The sequence below is a fragment of the Hetaerina americana genome, unplaced genomic scaffold (assembly GCF_022747635.1).
Source record: "Hetaerina americana unplaced genomic scaffold, ioHetAmer1.1.p SCAF_27, whole genome shotgun sequence".
Taxonomy (NCBI): Eukaryota; Metazoa; Arthropoda; class Insecta; order Odonata; family Calopterygidae; genus Hetaerina; species Hetaerina americana.
This window is the reverse complement of record NW_027286841.1, coordinates 5,263,549-5,277,230: the sequence shown is the minus strand read 5'-3', so window position 1 is coordinate 5,277,230 and position 13,682 is coordinate 5,263,549. Positions and strand designations below refer to the sequence as shown.

The following is a 13,682-nucleotide window of genomic DNA, read 5'->3' as shown; positions in this document are numbered from 1 at the left end:
AGTCCTAAGCCATCCACAAAGCCATGGCAAACCATGCCATGTTCCCCAATGTTAATCATGTCCAATTCTCTCCCGTCAACCGACCCGCTGATGCTCTCCCCCTATAATTTACCTTAAAAAGCTGCAAACTAAGTTCCTCCTTCCACGGTGCACCACGCCCCTCTGCATCCACACCCTCCCATCCTCCACTGGTCACTAAAAATGACTCCCTTCGTGAATGCTCTTTCAATGACTGTTACAATGTGTCGGTCATTGGTTCCCACCCCCTCCCCCACCCCACCTCAGATATTGCGATAAAGGTGAGAAACATCCATGCATGCATTTTTGGCTTCCGGGAGTTTGCTCGGACCTCGGTCAGAACTTTGCCCGCTTTGGGGATACGCTCTCCCATCCCTTTGTCCCCCACCCCTGCCGGTCAACCCCAAACCCTTCCCCCTCCCATCTTCCTCTGGTACACCTACCCTCTCCTCCTGCACACATCACCCCTATCTTCAGCTTTCCTCAAAAGTTGATTGTGCCACCGAAATATTCAAAAAACAAAATTATGAGTGCCTTTTTATGTGTTTCAAATTTTATATGCCATCGCTCACACATGTGACTAACTATATATATATATATATATATATATATATATGTATATGTATATAGATTTATTTATTTAAAAAGAAGATCCGTGGTTCGAGTTCCGGTCATGGAAACCTTTTTACGCTTTTGATCTGCTCCATTTTACCTTACCCCCCAATCCTGTGTTTGTCTTGTACACATTTGAACGTGTTCCTATCCCTTTCCCTTGCATCGATATCCATGTGAATGAATATATAACATGCAATATATAATGTTTTAGTGTTAATATTATTAATTATATAATAGCAAAGCGAATGTGATTTAAAATAGTATATCTTAAAAATTTGATCTTAGGGTTTACGTTAATGATTATACTTTTCAATTACTGTTCATGAAAGACAGAACAAATGTTGGACATTTTATTTCGTGTCAGTCGCTCACTCCTCTTTTGATATTTAAAATACGAAGCTTTCGACTTATTTTTATAATTATTTCCCTTTCTCTAAATACATGTCCTAATTCCCTTTTACTCAATTTAATAACAACGAGGGTCATCCGGAAAGTAGTACCCGTTCGTGCCGCATGAAGTGCTGACGACGCGAGTAGCCGCTGGACGAGGTCAGATAGCTTCAGTGACTTGTCTGCCTTCTCTGAGCCAAGTTGCGTGACGCTAGCATTGCCTGTGTTGTTTCTGTGATTGTTTACAATGTTTAAAAAAATTGAGAACGCCGCCAGTTGTGAAGTGAGGGCAGTGATTAAATTCCTCAATGCAAGAAACGTTCGCCCATGTGATATTCCCATGGTGTATGGAGACAATGTAATGGACGAGTCGTCTGTTCGGCGGTGGTGTCGCAACTTCAACATGGGGAGGGGGAACACACACGACGATGAGCGTTCGGAGAGACCGTCTGTCATTACAGACCAACTGGTGAGCTCAGTTGACGAATTCGTGAGGAACGATCGGCGCGTCACAATTGATGACATCTGTGAGCATTTTCCCAATGTTTCTCGAACAATTGTTCATGAAATTGTTAAACACCATCTGCATTATGCAAAAATTTGTGCAAGATGGGTCCCTCGCGTATCTCAATGAGCTGGCGGCGAAGGACTATGCAGCAGGAATACAGAAACTTGTCACACGTTATGACAAATGCCTTAATTTGCTTGGAGATTATGTTGAGAAGTAGTTTAAAGTATCCTCTTTCAAATAAATTTTTTTATGTTTGTTAATATTTACTTTTGTGTCTTTATTTCACGAACGGGTACTACTTTCCGGATGACCCTCGTAGTTTAATTATTTTAGCAATGAAATTTAATCGGCAGCGTGTATATATAAACATACACACACATATACATACATATATATATATATATATATATATATATATATATATATATATATATATATATATATATATATATATATACACAATGCTGAGCGGTTTCAACGCTACATATTAACAAAACTGTTTACCAGCCCTCTATTATTTTTTAATGGATCCGAGCGTTCTCAATGAGTGAGAAAAGAAAAGAAAATGCTTGCGGAGATCTCAGCCGAGATGATTTCGCAATGTTTTTACCTTTATTTCTTTCCATTCCCGAAACATTTTTTTAGACAAGAGAGTAACCGCTGTACATAGTAATTATTTATCAATCGGGGACATGGAACTATCATCATTTCATTTACATTTATCATGAAATATAATGTGCATCGAGACAATGACTCCCAGCATTCCAATTGTTTACCTTTGAATGCCGGCATGGAGAATTCCGAGTCCATTTCGCTTCCTCTTTCATTGCCCCCCCCCCCCGGGCCCGTTAAAAACCTTTTACGGTTCGACTGCGTGGAGCGGCATCCGCCGGGGCGATCCTCCAGCGCCGTTCAGCGCCGCGTGCCCCTCAGCAGCCACTCTCTCTCCTCCCGCGGGGGCCCCGCCTTACCTCGCCTCCGCCCACCCTCCTCTTCTCCCTCCACCTGCCCTTCTCGGCACACGCACCATCACGCGCTCGCTCACGCACGCACACAGACACACGCTCGCTCGCACGCACCCACCTCTCTCTGTCCGGCGTGGCGCGGGCGGGTCCCCTCCCGGCCACCGCTTCCCTCTCCTCGGTGTCCTCTCGCGTGGAAGGCAAGACCGACCCAGTGGGCGTGGGGAGGGGGGGAATTGGGGGGCGTGGTGAGCGGCGGGGAAGGGGGGAGGGGAGGCGGGTGCCAGTGTGGGTGGGGTTTGGTAGAGAAAGAGGACTTACCGAGCAGCGAGGCGAAGACCATGACGAAGCAGGTTCCGAGGTAGACGTCGATGGACTTGACGTAGGAGATCTTAGGGAGGGCGGCGTTGGTGGAGGACATGAGGGTGGTCATGGTGAGGACGGTGGTGACGCCGAGGGCGACCCTGGCTGGCGTCGCATTCCGGTTCAGCCAGAAGGAGACCCACGAGATGATCACGATCAGCCCGGACGGGATGTAGATCTGGATCAGGTAGTAGCCCATCGAGCGAACGAATTGGATCTCGCACGCGAGCCGAGAATAGTTGCCTAGTTGTTGTTGGTTGTTGTTTGTGAGCGAACATAGGGGCGCCGCGGGCGGGAGGCCCCCCGGCGAGGGAAAGGGTCGTGGGGGTGGAAGGAGTGGTGGGTGGTGGCGTGGTGGTGGTTGTGTGGGGGCGTGGCGGGTGTTCAGGGTTTGCGGTCGTCGTCGGGGAGAAGTGGGTGGGGCGAGGGGTGGAGGAATTGGGGGTTGAGGCGGGGCGAGGGAAGGCGTTGGGGTGTGCGAGGGGTTGGAGATTCGGTCGGGCGGTGGAGGTACGAGAGAAAAAAAAGGGTGAGGGGGGGTGGGGGTGGGGGAAGAGAATTTGCCATGCGTTAATTGAGAGTACATCCGAAGGAAAAACTCTTTGTTTCATTGGGGGACTCAAAAAACATTTTTAGTAAAAAATCTCTCTTGTCAAAAGCGGTGCATGATTTAATCCAGATTGATAACTCCTTGAAAATGCAGTTTAATGACCAAGCCCATGAAATGAGTGAGATTCGAACCGCGGTCTCTCTTTTACATAATTTGAAATATAATATGCTTCATGCACTACTAATGGGACCCTAGACCCAGTTCACAAAAATATTTCTCGTGTTGAGTTTCTGACAGAAGGAAAAGCAGATATGTACAGCGTCATCAACACAAAACAGCAGCCAAACTGACAATACACGTAAGGCAAGAATAAACTGACAGCTACGACTTTTTAAACCTTGTGCTCATCATACATATATATATATACACACATATATATATATACATATACATATATATATATATATATATTTAATTTTACATGGATGAGATTAATCCATAACTAATAATTTTAATTGAAAGTTTGAAACTGTATGTTTCAAGCACTCAAAAGGATGAATAAATTTAGTTTGAGTTGCGTGCCAAAAAGATCCAGGGCAAAAGCAAAAAAAAAAGGAAAACCAAAATGTCGGCATGTTATTTTATGTATATATATACATATATATATATATATATATATATATATATATATATACACATATATACATATTTATCTATGTATTCGTGAATGGGGCCAAAAAGAGCGGTTTCCACGGCAAACGTGTCCGCAGTAGACTCTCGGGACGGGGGGATATTCGCGATCGGGGCCTTCTTTGTGACAGGGGGGTCGGCGGCACATTTTCCTAGGCACTCGTAACGTGTCGGAGGCCCGGGGGCAACCCGCCACACTCCGACACCCCTTGCCTCTTCTGGGAGAGCGTCAGGCGTTCAAGGGACGACAGAAAGGCATTTCTTCTGTACAAATATACATATATATGTATATTTATATATATATGATTATATATATGCATACATACATACATACATTGTATAAATGCATGGGGGAATAGGCGGAGATTTGGATGTGTTTGAAGAATTCGAGATGAGATTGGGGAGGAAACTTAGACAATTGGGCATTGATTGGAGAAGGGAGGGCGGGGGATTACAGAAAGACTGCTTATTTTAAGGAGGTTTGATGGGAGAATAGGGGTGTCGGTGGAACCGAAAAACCCGGGGGCGGATATAGGCTAATAATCTAATCTGCATTTTACCGGAGCACCGCATAAATATATACATATATATATATATATATTTCAAGTGAGTGGTCGGTATTTGGGGGTGGATCTAGATTAGGGAAGGTGAGAGAGAGCTTGGATATTTGAGGGGTGTGGAGGGGAGGGTGTGTGGACGACCCATGGGGGGTGGAGGGGGTTGGAGGTGGCGGGGGGTGGAGTCGGAAGAGGGTGCGGGAGGCAGGGGTGGTTTTCCCGGCGCGGCTGGCCGAGAGACGGAGAGACGGGCGGAGGGGGGGCGGAGGGTGGCTGGGGGCGGGGCGAGAGGTGGGGGGCGGGGTGGGGCAAGGGGCGGGGGGCAGGGGGCAGCCAGGGTGCTCTCGCACCCCTTTTCTCTCGGCGGCTTTCGAAGCGCGACTCGCAAACACGCGACTCCCTCCCTCCCTCCCTCCCTTGCCCGGCCCTCCCGTCGGCGCGCCTCCACTCGGCCGTCCGTCCATATCCGAGCGCGCCCTCCTGGTTATTGCCCTCCCGGGGTCGCGCCCTCATCCATTCATTCACTCGCTCCTCTTTCTTTCCTTCTTTCGCTTCGTCCCTTCCTCCTTGCCGTTGCGTTTCGCCCCGGACCGTAGTCCGGAGTGGGGGCGACGGCCCGCCGGGGACGGGCCGCTCTCCTCTCGCGGCCGCCGCGGCAAAGAGGGGGGCGTGCGAGAGGGTGTCGCCTGCCATCGTCGAACCCACCGTGGCGGGGGAGCAGGGGCGGTATTGGTCGGGGGAGCAAGGGGGGGCGGGGGGAAGCAGTTATTCCGGATGAGGAGGGGGCTGGGGGAGGAGTTGGAAGGGCGGTCCCTCCCTCCCGTGGCATGCGTGCGTGGGTGCTGACCTCGCGAATGGAGTCGATGGAATGCCCTCCACGGATGATCGAATTCCCAGCAGGAGTTCGGAGGTGTGGGACTCGTGAGACGATGACCGCGGCAACTGTTCGACACACAGAGCGTAACACGTGATCGTTTCGAATGACTAAAGACAAGCACGTAAAAATGAATATTGCGCCAACTACCAAAAATATAAAATATGTCCAAGGAGACGATTCTACACAGTGGGCGACAGGTGTAACATATGTGTTCTATTTAATTTTACCGCGAGCATATAAATTAAGGCTGGAATGCAGGAGAAGTAGCATAGAAGGTCATCATGTCAGTTCGTGCAATTTATTTCAGGAAAGTCTTGGATACAACTTCTCATGGAGCATGCATAAATTGGAAAGATTAATTTCCACTCGTATTGTAGCAGACAACTTTTTTTCAGTCCTGTGTACTTGTATACTTGTCTAAAAATGGGGTTATTACTAAATTATAATTGCTACAGAAAAAAAGTAACTTAAGAAAATAAGTAAAATCTGTTATCTATTTATATATCGGTATGGGAGTGTCATCAGAAACATGGCGACTTTTTCTGGTTCAAATGTCAGTCACGATGTTTCAGCTGTCACTAAGCCATATATATATATATACATATTTCTATATATAATATACTACAGTGATATTCTACTGTTAAACCATTATTGTGCAATATAAATATGAAAATGAAAGGTGGTATGTACATATTTACAAAATCATAACAGCTCTGACGTATAGCAAAAGCATATGTATGCTTAAATGTTGTGGAAGAATGTGATGGATTTGCAAAGTGGTCTTGTGCAGTTGTAAGCTATCCAGTAATGGTGAGCGTATGTTAGCTGAAAAAGCCTTACACTAAGCCACGGCGGCGTCAAATATGCAATATGGTAAGAGAGATCAGCCCTTTTCTTGTCGCCATTTCAACGACTCCCTCGGGGTAGAAGAGACAGTGGCGAAACAGTGAACTCCTCCGTTGCCAAGGGAGCTTTTGCAGAATCAGTGGGTTCGAAGATGGCCCCGGCTTTCTCTCCGTTGCTCTCCGTGCTCCAGTGCCGGAATCGGGGAGAGAACTCGAGAAAATCTACCCGACAATCCTTCGGCAAAGTCTTTTCGTGCCACGGAAACATTAATTGCTTCGTGTGTGAATGCAAGTTGGTGGGAGGGTTGGGGGGGAGGGAGAATACAGTTCCCAATTCAAAGAGAACGGGAAGTTTATGCCACTCTCATCACATCTTCTCGTTTTGAAGTCTAATAAATGAGAAGGCTCAAAGGTTTTAGTGGGCGACTTTGGTTTAGGGGCGGAATTCCAAACCAAGAGAAAAAAGGCATGGACGTGAGACGGGTCCTCGCACGAAGGCCCTCGAACCTAAGGGCCCACCAAACCCACCTCCCTCCCATCTCTACCCGCTCCATACCCCATCCATCGCGGGCCATCCCGGGCCCTGAGGCGCGGCCCCCACGAAGCACCGAGTCGCGCTTAGCACACCTCGTTTCGTACGCATTCCCCTACCTCTCGCGCCAATGCCTCGCCCGGCCGGCCTGGGAAGGAGCGCACCCAAGGGGGGGGGGCATCATCCGAGGGTCACCCGCCCCTCTTGGGAACGCTCCGCTCGGTGCTGGCGGACGGGGCGACGATCGGAGGAGAGCGGGGCCCGCTGGGGGTGGGTGGTGTTGGTGCGTGTGTGTGGTTGGGGTGGTGCTGGATAAGGGGGAGGGGGCGGGGGGCAAGGAGGAGGACCCCAAGCTCTCCACCCGCGCGCGCCCCTCCGTCGGCGGGCCCTCCCTCCGACTCAAATCTCGACTCTCTCGGCTCTTTGTTTTCGCTCTCCGGGAAAAAACCCACTTGACCCCCCCCCCCTCTCCTGAACACCACTGTAGAATCCCCTCCGCCTCCCCCAACCCCCCTCTCGGCTCCCTGGGGACTCCACCGCCACTCCCCCGCCCATACAGCCACCCACCCGCCCTCCCAGCCACCCCCGCACCCCACCCTCCCCCCGGTTTCTCACACCTCCGGCATCGCTCAAGAGTGCTGAGCGCTGACTTCCTTCAAGGAACTCTTTGGGCGCCTAGTTGGCAGACCGGTACCCTAATCAGTGACCCCGTGTAGGCGACGGATCTTAAGCGGTAGGCGATAATCTTAAGGATCGAACGAACACAATCCCTGTAGTACTCAATCATTGAACATTTTCGTGGAACCCTTCCGAATCTTTCATTTGCAAACAATGGTCACTCTACGCGTTTGCCAAGTACTGCTTAATTCCACGAGTCGCATAGCCTAGCCTTCTTTAGCCATCGCAAACTTCGGACAAATCAGGGTAATATCCAAATCAGTTTGACTAGTCACGTACCCATGGGCGAGCAGTTAATTTCTCTAAATAAATGAGTACTTATTTGGAAAGTAAAGGCGAGATGCGAGTTAATTATTAAGTGGCCGTAAAGCGTGTCTTTTTATGATCAAACCTTGATATTATTAATGCTTTATGAACAACGTCAATTATACACCGTAATGAATTTCATCGTATAACAGTCTGAAAGGTATTTATTTGGCTATTGGAACGCTAAAATAGTTCAAAATTTGCAGTTTATGTTGGATTCCAAGACCGGAGATGAAACCGATTCTTTTACGCATAATATTTACGATTTTTATCATATGAATACAGTAATACAAAGCAGGAAGGGCAGCGTAAAAAAGATCAATATATTTAATTCTGGACTATTCACAAGAACGGGTATTTTGATAAATGTTTAATCATTGTTAGTCCTCTATGACTGCTCTGGGCGATCACGATTTCATGTCGAGACCGCTTCTCGACCAGAGTGTGATTGATTGATCGATCGATTCATTTAAATTCGGCGCAATCGTGATTTTCACCGAGAATGCACGAGGGTTGGTAGCTCCCTACTTCGAAATTCCACCCGTGACTTGGACACTCGTTGACACGAAACTTTACTGAATAGTTAGATGGCATTCGAGGAAATGGCAAGAATATTAAACGGAGATTTTCGTGAATATCTCGACTGACGCCTCACGGTTCAGAAGTGATCACTCGCTCAGCCCTAATGATAGCCACTCGTTCCATTCCTTGAAGAAAACCCCGCGCAGGAATACGACGGCGCTCGACTCGAGCCACACCATGGCATGGTCCCCGATAGCGGCCCTCAAGCACTTCAAGGTATCGTCATAGATGGACACGAGGCTGGAGGTATAGCACATTCTTCTCTCAGTTTCCACCCATTTCCCACCCTCCCTCCCATATTCACCCCCCCTCACAGGTGGGGGGCGGGCGGTGCCGGTGTGGTGCCTGCTTGCGGGGGGGGGCAGTGGCGGTGGGTGCGGGCGCCCGGGCGCCAAAAATGGGCGCCCGCAGAGCCGACCCCGACTGACCGAGGGAGCCAATCACCCCTAGGGCCGCTGCCCGCTGGCAACTCCGGTATGCCGACAACCCAGCCAGGGGAATATTGCCGTCGGAACTCTCACTTTCCGTGATCGTTTATGTTTTTCGTTACAAAAAACATGATTGTATCTTTCTCACCAAGTACACCCATCACACGACTCTACAGAGGGTGTGAACTAAAGTCTCTCTCTCTCTCTCTCTCTCTTTCTCTCTCTCTCTCTCCAAGTACTCGTGTGTACTAATGGCGCTGCTGTGGGACTAGAGTAGGGGCAGGGGGGGCGGGGGCGAAGGGGGGGGGCGAAAATAGGGCCGGTGGTGGTGTTTGTCGTCATTCAGAGTGAGAGTAAGGGGGGGAGGGAGGGGTTGCTGTTGTTGCAGATGTTGGGGGCTGGTGATGGGAAGACGGGACCGGGGGCAGGGAGGGGGAGCGCGCGTCCGTGCGCTCGCGTGGTCCCGCGAGGAGGAGGAGGGCGGCGGGGAGTGGCCGGCCCCCCCTCCCCCCCCGGGTGGCCGGGAAGGGCAAGAGGGGGGGGGCGCCGCTGCTTCCGGGGCGGGGGAGCGTCGGCGGCATCGGCGAAGAGTGTCAAAGGCGGAGTCGCCCCGCTCCGCGTCGTGGTCCCGTCCCGGGGGTGGTGTTCGCCCCCGCCGCGGTTTCCGCCCCCCCTCTTCTCCCCTCTCCCGGCGGGGGGCCCCACGCGCACGCACGGACGCGCGCTTTTGCTTCGATGCGACGGGGCGACATTCATTCGCGGGGGGCGGTGTGCGTGTGTGAGGGGGGTGAAGGGGGTGTGAAGGGGGTGTGTGTGTGTGCGTGCATGCGCCGTGGTTCACGTGTGGGTAATGGTGGTGTTTGGGGGCGGGGGGGGGGGGAGGGGATTGTGAGTGTTAGGGGGGGGGGATTTCGCCGGCCTTGGTGAGTGTGGACATTTATATGAGGGATGGAGTCATTTCCAGTGTGTGATTTATGCAGAGGGGTGTGTTGTTTTCATTCCTTTAAACTCTGGTGTGAAGGAGGGAAATATTGTTATAGGAGTGCTCAAGCATTCCCTCTTTTCTCGGCAGAACGAACATCATAAGTTCTGCTTAATTCTTGTAATAGTGTTTCACAATTTCATTATTTATAACCGTGATTTCTCCCGAATTAATGGATTCTCTCTCTTTTTGCCAAAGTGTCCTGGTACGGATGTGCAATAGTGCAATGCCGAGTATCTGGTCCGAAGGGTGAGATCGGTTGTCCATCGACGAATGAGTGGGTGGGGGGGGGGGCGGGGGTGTTGGGAGGGGGTAGGAGGGGGTGGGGCGTGGTCAAGTAGTCTCGACGGAGTGAGTGAGAGAGGGGGAGGGGGGGGAGTGACACGACGGAGTTAGTCAGTCAGTGAGCTGGGGCCTTTTTTTTGAAAAAAACAACAATTGGTGATGGTGTCGTCGGAGGCTGGTGGTGGTGGTGGTGGGGTGGTAGGCGTTGCACCATTCGCATCATTCCGGGCAGGACTAGGGCGAGAGGCCGGGCCTAGGGCCCCGGTCATTTCCAACCGTCAACGCAGTGGTTCTCAACTTGGAGCGGTCGGAGGCCACCGATTAATATTTTCTCTCTGAAAGAACACCATATATATCTCTCTCTTTCTCTCGATATGCTTTCGCATGGATTTGGAAAAAAAGCCAAGGACTCGTTTAGTTTGTGAACCTTTGTCAAGCGTTCATATCTCGAAATATTTCGGCATTCATTCATTTTGGAAGCGCAGGGCGTTGGGAGAGAAATCCCCATTCTTCTGCAGGAAGGAAAAGTTCTGAAAATATAGTCAAATATTAGATAGTGCAGGCAAATTTTTCCAGGCTCTCCCTTTATGTGAATGACTAGCTCAAAGGATTTTGAGTGTGTCGCGGTTTCCGCGTTAAGAACCACTGAGTTACTACATGCTCTTGGAGAGATCGGAAAAAAGGATTTGCTTATTTGTGGGGCGTGAAACTCAAGGTGAAGACATCTATATTTGATGCCATAAATATACATACATATATATATATATATATATATATATATATATATATATATATATATATATATATATATCTAACAGGAGGACTCAATCAAATACCTTTTTAATGGGTTCTCTACTTTTTTTGTCAAAGCTGATGGCTAAAGGGGAATGGATGCGATAGCAGTAATGGAATACTTACACGTTTAACGCCTGTTTCTTCTAACCTGATACCGCCAGTAAAGACCTCATTTACACACTCCACAAAAACACTTTGTCTGCTCTGCGCATGCTCAAACGACTTAACTCAAAAGTTCTACAGACAAACGATCCTTACAAAGCTGGCAGGTCAACAATGTTCCCCATAAGCCGAATTTCCATATTTTTTTCAAGTACTAATGTTAATAATTTTTGTTTAATGACAGCTTGGCACATTGATATCATGGCAAGAAGCTGGGGAACAGAACAGAGTATTATTAAGGAATGAACATAAAAACATGCGCTTTACGGTCATTTTTGGTACAAGTATCCTATTGCGCCGTTTCCCAAACTGCTTATTTTGCCGGAAGGCCAGGTTAGGATTAGCCAGGGTAGGGGAGGGTAGGTGATCCAGGGATGAGGGCGTGATGTTGAAGGGGTTCAACGCCTGTCAGGCACCCCTTTGCTGCCTCCTCTCCATTGCTATCCTCTGCACGAGGCCGAGCAACGGCTGGAAGCAGGCCAATGGGGCCTCACGAAAAATTGATTTTTACTGCCAAAATAGTTTAGACAAAATAGAAATTCATGAGAATTGAAAAGAGCTTTAAAATAATGAATTTCTAAATGTTTGGAGAAGCGAACGGTCACGTTTTTATTTCAGTTTGGAAAGCAGTGCTCTAAATGTTACTCTCTAAAATCGTGCTGTTTTTTTTTGGACTTACGTGCCTTATTGCGATACAGAAAATTCGTCTTTCCTTTGGGAACTAGCCTTTGCAAAAATTCTCTCTCTCTCTGTAGATGGCCTCTCTAAAACGTTTACGTTGCATTCATTCAATCACCTTCATCTGCAATAGTGCTCTGCAGAGGAATTGTGGGATGTGAGTTCGCGGGGAAAGACAAGGGTGCGTGTAGAGTTGTTTTCATTGTTTATATAACCTTGTTCCGGAAAAGATGAAAACTTGGCCATACTACATTCATGCAAGTTTGCTACCGCTCACAAGTATTCTTATTCTACACAGTAAGGTAAGGCGTAGGGAGATATGTTTAGGTCTTTGCTGTAGCAGTATCAGGCTAGAACGAAACGGTGTGTGCTTTTTGAAAATTGCACATATACTTTGAGAATATCCTTCGTCTGTCTTATAGTGTTCTTTCACAGTATATACGTTGTTTATCTGTCGCCTCGATGAAGAAACTGTTTCTGTTGGTAAACAGTAACATGTAAATTATATAGCCTTAGCAGCAACCTGTCATTGAAATGTGGGGTAATTCCTGGTTGTTTTGAAAGACAACTCTGTAGAGTTTAGGATGTTGCATTCAGCTTGAAAGATACACTTTTTCATTCAATAAAACTTTTTACATGAGAAACATCGTTAGTAGAAGATGTGAAATGAATACTTTACCCTCTGGGGAATTGAAAAAAGTTAACATACAAATCTGTTGGATATAACATTATATAAATAAAATATATACACACGTACATGGGCATGTACACGTACTCACGTACATACATATACATACGCACGCGCATGCATATATATATAAAAACAAAGACACGAAAGTTTTCATGGTATAACAACATGTAAAATAATACCGATAACATTTAAAATATATCTTTGCATACGACATAAAACCATGACTTAAGAGACAGCAAACACCGGCACAACACACACAAGAGAAGGGTTGGAAATGCATGTCCATGCTCAGCCGATAGAGGGTGCAAATTGGCGTCAGCAGCGGCACTTGAGGCAGCATTCCAATTCCTCAAGAGAACAGCTAGCCAAGGAAACGACATACACACATTTACATTTTGAATGAGTTTATAAATATCAACTATTTGGGAGTAGCGGGCCATTACCGAACAACAATTTGCAAAGATAAGACAGATTAGGGTTCCATATTCAGTGTATGCTACATCAGTGGCGTGCAACCTCCGGCTGGCTTCCCAGGGGCGGGGGGGGGCGCTCCCCTTCCTTCCTCCCCCTGGGAATGGTTCTCCCGCCATATGGGCATCGCCTCCCTCCGGAGTGGGGGCACCGCGGATCCAATGGAACCTCCCGGCCGGCCGCCAAAGGCTCCTCATTCCACCTCGACGACTCTCGGAATCTAAGTCAATTCAAGTCAAGGGGGGCTTTCCTCTTTTCAAGTACGACCCTTCCGGCGCGTCAACGCACTCCGCACGCATTCATGCAGTGAACGTGGAGATCTGTGTTGAGTGATGCAATTCATTCGGCGAACAAGCTTAGTCTTTGGGCCGGAGCGGGCCCGCACGCGGAGGTTCGCGGCGGAGCCAAGTGTTAACCGGAGGGGTTGCACGCCCCTGGCCACTTAACTACACATCCAGGTAAAAGGCATTCTTTCTCTCTCTCTCCTGCTCGCTCGCTCGTTCAATCACTCAATCACTCGTTCAATCAATCACTCCTCGCCCTCGCATCCACGGGCCATGCCACCCACCGCACATTCTCTCGCATTCTCTCTCCCGCAGACACTCGCTCGCTCGCCGTCTCGCTTTGGGTGCATGGTCGCTCGTCGGCCTCCCGTGCTCTCTCTCGCCGCCCGAGTGAAGTGAATGAATGCATGAGTCCCCGGTGGCCATCGCA

General features: G+C 48.7%; 1 protein-coding gene across 1 annotated transcript in view; it reads right to left on the bottom strand.

The window, feature by feature from the left end:
• LOC139689669 (gamma-aminobutyric acid receptor subunit beta-like) overlaps positions 1 to 13,682 on the bottom strand; it is a 166,516-nt gene that overhangs the window by 13,747 nt on the left and 139,087 nt on the right. The window contains exon 7 of the mRNA XM_071586859.1: positions 2,818 to 3,102. Within this exon, the coding sequence (XP_071442960.1) occupies positions 2,818 to 3,102 (285 nt within the window). The remainder of the gene's footprint in view (positions 1 to 2,817; positions 3,103 to 13,682) is intronic.